Source organism: Henckelia pumila, chromosome 1, assembly GCF_033568475.1.
Source record: "Henckelia pumila isolate YLH828 chromosome 1, ASM3356847v2, whole genome shotgun sequence".
NCBI classification, from domain to species: Eukaryota; Viridiplantae; Streptophyta; class Magnoliopsida; order Lamiales; family Gesneriaceae; genus Henckelia; species Henckelia pumila.
In genome coordinates this window covers 102733889-102742110 of record NC_133120.1, presented here as the reverse complement: position 1 = coordinate 102742110, position 8222 = coordinate 102733889, and the positions used below count along the sequence as shown (strand labels likewise).

Here is an 8222-nt window from a genome sequence, read left to right as displayed (position 1 = left end):
TCATAGATTCTATATTACAATTTAAATATGCTTGTATTGATTTATATCTAGGTATGCCATTCGTCTCATAGATTCTATTAACTTCAGTCTTGTTAAAACTTTTTGTTAGAATCACTCACTTTGCTAATGGCAGATTAAATTTTTTGCAGAATCAGATTAGTGAAGTTGGTTCTGCCCTCTACAATTGCAAACAATAAATATTAGTGAAAGAAGCAAAAATGGGAAAGGGTAAAGAGAAATTAGAATATGCTGCCACTATTTCAGACGCAAAGTTGGGCAAGGGTAAAGAAAAAGTAGAATATGCTACCACTAGAGAGAGTTGGTGTGGTAACACTGGGTTGGATTCTGCTGACACCGACACCACTAGAACTCCTAGAGGTCGCACAAAAATGGATAGTCTTGCAATACAAAGAGTTAAAAGAATTAAAAAGGATGTTGCATTCAACAAACTGGGACAGCCAGTTGGAGAAGCTGCTATTGGAATGCAGAGTTACATTGGCGTGGTTGCACGGGAAAAGGTCAAGATTTCTTACAAGACATGGAAGCAAGTTCCAATAGATGTTAAAGAATTGATATGGGATTCAGTTAATGTAAGTAATTTATCATGTATTAAAATATAGGATATATTTAATATTATTATGTTATTAATTTCTAATGTATTCTCGCTTTTGTTATTTGTAGTTGTCATATAATGTTGACGCAAAGTGGAAGAAGGGTTGTTTGAGATCAGCAAACATGAAGTGGCGTCAATACAAAGCCCATCTTACGCAGACGTTTATTTTAGGCAAGCTTGATAAACCTGAGGAGTTGTATGAGCCACCTGCTGGTCATGGTATACCAAAAGATGATTGGAGTGCGTTTGTCATCAGTCGTATGTCTGGAGACCTCATTGTAAGATTCATTATTATTTTATAATTTGTACATAATCAACCAAAAGTCATTCTTTAACTATTATTCAAATTTGACTTGTCGCATATTTGAAATGACTAGAAACTAAGTGAGCAACAAAAAGATAGAAGAAAACAAAACATATATCCTCATCGGCTTTCACGCAAGGGATATGCACGATTTGCGTCTGAAATAGTAAGTATTTCTTTACAAACCATCCAAATTATTCACATACAATTTATTCACATGTGTTATTGTATTTTTCTTCCTTGTAGGCGGCTGAATTAGGTGACGATGATGACATTAACAGGGCTATTATGTGGAAGAAAGGACGAGCCAACAAAGCAGGAGACTTTGAAGGGGAGGATTTGACGCAAAGAGTACAAAAGATTGTAAGTGAATTCACATTTTAGAAAATCAGCATGTTTTTTGAAATGACAATTGTTTTAGTAATTATTCTTTTAATTTGCATGACAGGATGATTATATCCAACAAAAAAGAGATGGTGTGCTGAGAATTGAAGGGACAAAAGAGGATATCCTTACAAACGTACTTGAGACCAAAGAATATGATGGGCGTGTGAGGGGGATTGGAGGTCATGTCACTCCAACCTTATATTTCAATGCTGGCAGAACATTGAAGAGCAGTGGAGTTCCCACAGATGTACTCGTGGAGCATGAAAGGAAGTTGATGGAAGCAAATAGAATAATTTCAGAACAAGGTGCACGTTTACAAAGACTTGAGGAAATGATGCATAACATGGGTGCACGCGACCTTTTAATGGATGACAAAGGCAGTTGCTCATTGAAAAATCAAGTTAACCAAGCCAAGATGGAAGACAATGATTATGAAGACGTGCTGATTTTGAGCAAAGCCGATGCTTTACAGGTATGACAATAGTTTGAGTCATATTAAATAGATGTAATAAACTTATTGACATGTCTATTTGTCTTTTTTAGGGTAAATCAGCTGCATTAACTTTGGAATCTAGCACAAATATTGTTGCTTATGGTACAATTATTTGTGTTGATCCTCAAAAGTTGCTTCATGGGGTTCCATTACCAAAGAATTGCTACCGAGTCTCTATTGATGTAGTATTTGATAAATCAGCGCCTTTGCCATTTCCTATTGCAAATGAATGTGAAGTTGTGGGCGATGCTCTTGGAACCCATGTGGCTTGGCCACAACACTTGATAGTGGAGCAAGATAAGGTATATGTGATATTGCAACTTTATTCATTATTCAACCTATCTAACTTGTATGTATTTACAATTAATAGAAGCCTCGAAAGAAGGATTTGGCACCACCCAAAGAGAAACATGTTGTGTCACCTTCTGTCCCACTGTCACTACATATGATGTATTGTTATAGCAAGCATGCTTTGGATGAAGGAAGATTTATATCACTGCGTTTAGATCGTGAGGTGTTCGATGATGATTGTGTAATTCTTTTGCACTGTGAGGACATTGATGGTTTGTATCATGTTGGGCCAATATCAGGCAATTGTGTAATTGCCTATATATGGTAAGTTTTTTGGGTTTTAAGCTAAGTAATACATCAACTTTATATTTTTTCTTACATTCATTTTTATTTTATTATATTTACAATGAAAGGTATCTTTACAAAAAAATGTTGGAAGATAACAAGGAAGGAAAATTCTGATTTGTGAATCCACACAGAATTTCGGATATGGGAGAAACTACACACGACAAAAAGAGTAAGCTTGAAAGGTTGAACCAAAGGGCGAGTGCTTTAGCAGATAGACTGAGTGGTGCATCGGTTGATCAACTAGTTTTGGCGCCATGTAATATCGGGTAAGTAAAAATTTAAATATCAATTTGGTTGCTTTATTTCGATTATTTATTGAATTAGAAGCACTAATTATGTTTTTTTTGCGTAGCTATCATTGGATTCTCACTGTTATTCAACCATACAAGGATGTTATTTATGTGTTGGATTCCTTAAGTCACCGCATTTGTGATGATGATTGGAAATATGTAGTGGATATGTGAGTTTATATTTATTTATTTTTATCAAATATTTATTTCACTCATACAAAAACTCATATATCAAGTATATTGAAGGGCCTTGCGATTATTTAACTCAAACAAAGGAAGGAAGGGTAGAAAGAATGCTATGTGGGTAGTAGTACAGGTATGCATAATTTATGTTTAATCTATTATGTTTAAATATCTAAATTTGTCACCAAAAATTTTTCTCTACTACCATAGGGTCCTCGGCAGCCAGATGCAAAACAATGTGGTCTTTATGTGATGAGATATATGAGACAAATCATTCAAGAAGTTGAGAATATCGAGAACGTTTCACTACGATCAATAGTAATCTTTCTTAACTCAAATAATTACAACTAAATTGTTTTAAATTTGCAAAGTTATTGTTATATGATTTTTTATTACCATAATATATGTGACAGTTCTCAAAAGGTGAGTACTCGTTAGAAGAAATTAAAGACGTGCTTTCAGAGTTGACAGAATGTATACAAGAACACGTTTATGAATAGGTATGCACATGTATTTTGTGTCTTGAATAATGCAACAACTATCATAATGCATGGATGAATTGAATTAATTAAAGCCTCAAGTGTATGGAGTACATGCGTGAATTTGGTGGTTTGGACACATGCAACTACTGTCCATATTTTTTTTTCAAGCAGACAGTAGGCATTGTACAACATCTGAGTTGGTCAGTTTTTGATTGGTCCGAATGGTTGAGAGACTGGAGGTGATTGAGTTCAAGCTGACTGTTATGCTATCCATAAAAAAAATGTACATAAGATCTCCATTTTAGGAGATTCAGAAAGTTGAGGAACTTCCTTAGCAGTGAATACAATCAAGCAGTTGCTTGGACCTGCCTCTTGTGCGTTAGAATTCTTTACTGGCTCACTTGATACTTGGTCCTCAATTGATTTAGTATTCACAGCTTGTTATCTTTCGGGTGTCACTACTTTTTCTGTTAGTACCATTGGTTCTTGAATAATTTCCCCTTGCACAACTGGTTTTTGAACACTTGGTGAAACTTGGAACATTGGAGGAATTTTTCAAAACTGTCTCATAACTTACAAGTTGCTCTACTGATTCTTTCATCTCATGAACTGATTCAAGAATCATTGGCACAACAACTTATTTGAAACTTCAAAATGCTCAACTGTTTCTTGAATTTAAATCTCAGCTAATTTACTTACTTCATTCACTGACTCTTCAAATATCTTAAACACAATCAACTGCTTTTCTGAGGCCAAATCTCTAGACATGCGAGATGATTGAGCAGTTGTTGTCTCAATCATAGAATTTCAATCGCGGCCAAGATGTCTTCGTCTATTTATTAACTGACGTTCCTGGTAGCTCAGTCATTGTATTTTCTGGAATTACTGCTTGTTGAACTGCATTATATCAGCGTCATCTTCATTGCCCATATTATATGTGTCTCTTGGTGTGTGAAATCTAACGTCAAATGGTGGTTAGTCTATTTTCTGTTTCATGATGTTTGATATGCTTTTACTGTGTTGTCATTTATAAATTTATGGTTAGATTTATATGGTTTGATATGATATTATATTTAACATGTGTTATCTAATGTTGTATTTCAGAAGTCTGGTTCTTACTGGTGGCGGAGATCGTCTGGTTCTTACTGGTGGCGGAGATCGTCGCTAACTGTGGTCGCATTCAGAAAAATTGCATTGTTAGGAACAATTTTCTTTCAATATTGCAGCACCATCTTTGTGGAGATAACTAGCGTTAAATGCTTGTTGATACCTTGCAATTTCAATATGTTGCAGCACAATGACTCTATAATTTTTTATGAGAATATTTTGCCACAGATTTGCAATTTCATGTATTTTAATAGTGTTATTTATATAGAAATTTAAATTTAAAAAACGTTTTTTTATTGGTAGCGCGCACAATGATTTTTTAAGCAACATCTGCCAAGCACAACGCTTTTTTACACGGAAAAAGCGTTGTAGTAGCTGCAATCCACAACGCTTTATATGCGTTGTGATTTCTACAAAGAACAACGCTTTTAAAGCGTTGTCTTTTATACAATCTACAACGCTTAATGTAATATCAAAGTAACACAAAGCGTTGTCGTATCCAAATACCACAACGCTTTTTAAGTGTTGTGTTTTCTGGAAACGACAACGCTTTTTCCGCGTTGTCTTTGAGCGTGGCTTTTACAACACTGGCTACGACAATGCTTTTTTGAGGTCATTAACAACGCGGAAAAAGCGTTGTCGTAGGCCATTTTTCTTATAGTGTACCTAAATTTTCCAAACGGAACATATGGTAGAGCTCGACGACTTTCCCACCCAAGGATCACGTGCTCTATTTCTCCAATGCAAACAAACATTCGCAAGTCCATGTCCTCCTCTTCTTCAGCAACGATGCAAACAAAATCTGGATGCCGTGGAATCGGGTCCTTGACAACTATGTACTTAGTCCAAGATTCCACAACCCCGTGATCCTTCATTATCCAAACACAAGAACAATCGCCCTCCTCGACAGCACACAGATGATCATTCAATATTCCCACAAACGGGCCACACCCTGCGATCTGCAAAGGGGGTGGAAGATGGATTATAACAATCTTTTCTTCTTCAAGATCTTGAAACAAGAAACAAGAAATTCAATGGGATCATGAAATAATCATTAAATATTAAAAGGCCAAAGACAGCGCTAGAATGAAACAAGAATTCAAATTGTGTGATGTAAAATGAACTAAAAAAATGGACACGGGCAATACTATAAGCAAGCACAAACATAAATTACAACAAAACGATGAAAGAGGGGCATTGGAATCATGGAAAATATATGGGGTATATAATAGGCCTTCTACAATGCATCATGCCACAACACGTACAATCCAATAGACGTACAAAATGGGAATTAAAAAAACATCTGGATGAACGGACACCTACTAATAAGCTAACAAATAAAGCAAGACAAACCCCAATAAACCCATAAAAATCCCTAAATAAATACGAACAAATTAAGAGTTAATACAATCATAACAATCTCAAAGGGACTTGTATAAAGAGTGCATTGTAATGTAATATCACAAGACAAAAAATCATAATACAAACTAACTTTTCTTTTTTTTTTTTTTTTTACAGATTCATAGAAAATTAATTAACTTGTAAAAACATCTTGTACCTAAATTTTCCAGACGGGAACATATGGCAGAGGTGGACGACTTTCCCACCCAAATATGCGCTTTATTTCTCCAGTGCAAGCAAATATGATTCGCGACTCCATTATTTCCTCCTTTTCTTCTTCAGAGTCAATATCTTCTTCTTCTTTTTCTTCTTCTTCAGAAAATGCATGTGAAGCACCGGTGCAAACAAAATGTGGATTCCGTGAAATCGGGTCCTTCAAAACTATATACTTAGTACAAGATTCCACAACCCCGTAATCCTTCATTATCCAAACACAAGAGAAATCCTCAATCTCAGCTGCACAAAGATGATCATTCAATATTCCCACAAGCGGTATAATCCACCCTATGATTTGCAAAGTGGGTGGTAGATGGATTATTCTACTCTTTTCTTCTTCAAGATCAAATGTATAAATAATATTAGTTGTTTGGTCGATAAATACGTCCCCCTGCCAGTGAAGCACTCCGTTAAAGACAACAGGATATTTGCAACGTGTGGAATAGATTTCGCAGTAGTCATCAATTTCGTGCTCCCTCCATCTACTATCAACTCCCACAGTGAAAACCTGTCCTTGAATTCTTGATCCAAAGAGAATTCTATCCCATTCTGGCATGAAGCTGAAAACCTTGCACTGGCCCGTATACTTGCAGCAACCAAATCCAAATTTCGTGCCATAATCCGAAACTTTTCTTTTATACACTAAGCATGTTTCCAGAATCTCTATGTAATCACACGTTAAAGGGTTGTATACGCAAACGTTTTCTTTATATCTATCGTCTGGTAATCGGGTTTTCACCAGGAAGCATAACAGGCCATTGCACGAGCCAACTATTTCCAGCATCTGGTCTTTGCTTGTGGAAAGGCGTCGTTTCACGTTCAAGGATGTTTCAACAACTTCCTTTTCCTTTCCAGTTTCAATAAGACAGATCTCATCAGATCTTGAATCCAAATACAGACTGCATTTAAAGGGCTCCAAAGAATTATAGGCGTGGGCGAAATACGGGTCGGAGATGATATGATACCACGATTTGCAAACAAGCTTGCATGTGATGACTGATTTTAGGGGAAGTTTTACCAGAATACCAATCAATATTGAGTCGTGAAGATGATCCATCGAAGAAGAAGAAGAAAAAAGACGGCTGGAAGATCAATTGATTGATTTAGCTCACCCTATCTATATTAATATTAATATTTATATTTATTTAATAAAAGGTAGACTTTGAGGTTGAGATGGCAAGTTCCTTCTTTCGGTAAAACTCTCATTAAATTTTTAAAATATTTAAATCTTAGAGATATGATGATAATATATTTTATTTTTCTTTTCCTTTTTTCTAAATAATAATAATTTATTTCTTTTTTATATACTATATATTTTAGGTAAAGACCTCATTGCTTTGTTATTATTTTATTATTATTGTAACACAATCATATTTCTATTGAGGTTTTAAAGTCTTTTATTTTTACACTTTTAATTATTTTATTGTTGTTTCTAAATTTATTGTTTGGATAATATATAATTTTTTAAAAGAATTATTATTTTATTAGAGTGATATCAAAAATATGATCAACAAATTGGACGTTAAAATCCATATATTAAAAAACGATAAAATACAACCATACATATACATGGGGATAATTATTGAATATGCCCCTAAAATTTCTTAACTTTCCCAAAAATATACTAACACATTTTTCAAGGCCAATTACGTCCCTCTTTTTATAAAAAAGATCCCTGAAATGTCCCCCAAAACGAAAAAGGTTCCCTGATATGTCCTCCAAACTAAAAAATTCTCTATACTACCCTTATATAATACTAAACTAAAAAATTCTCTATACTACCCTTATATAATACTTTATATAAAAAATTTTCCTTTGGCTCCCAAAATGGTATCAGAGCCTAGGTAATTTTATTCAGACTTTATATTATTCATTAAATCATACTTTTCTTTGTTGAGAAAGAGATTTTCAACAAACCATGGTTTCAAACAGGAGTTTGAACCAGGAGGATTTCATTTATATGAAATCTCATAAACAAGTGAATCTATTTAAAATAGATTCTTTACAAAAGAAACTTAGGTTTTTTTATACTCTCTGAAGAGATTAAGAAATATGATTTCTAATTCCCAATTTTTAGAGATTACACCAGATTCCTCTAAACTCTCCG

At 34.5% G+C, this 8222-nt stretch overlaps 1 protein-coding gene and 1 long non-coding RNA gene across 2 annotated transcripts; one reads left to right on the top strand and one right to left on the bottom strand.

Moving 5' to 3' along the window:
• Window positions 1–3122: 3122 nt before the first annotated feature.
• Window positions 3123–4628, top strand: LOC140870721 (uncharacterized). Its single transcript, XR_012147530.1, has 3 exons — window positions 3123–3227; window positions 3323–3409; window positions 4496–4628. It is a non-coding gene; the product is annotated as an uncharacterized lncRNA (long non-coding RNA).
• Window positions 4629–5209: 581 nt separating this feature from the next.
• Window positions 5210–7172, bottom strand: LOC140871068 (F-box protein At5g49610-like). Its single transcript, XM_073273512.1, has 2 exons — window positions 6057–7172; window positions 5210–5457 (listed from the first exon to the last, which is right to left on the bottom strand). The coding sequence occupies exon 1, from the start codon at window positions 7170–7172 to the stop codon at window positions 6057–6059; it is 1116 nt and encodes a 371-aa protein (XP_073129613.1). The 3' UTR covers window positions 5210–5457.
• Window positions 7173–8222: the final 1050 nt, after the last annotated feature.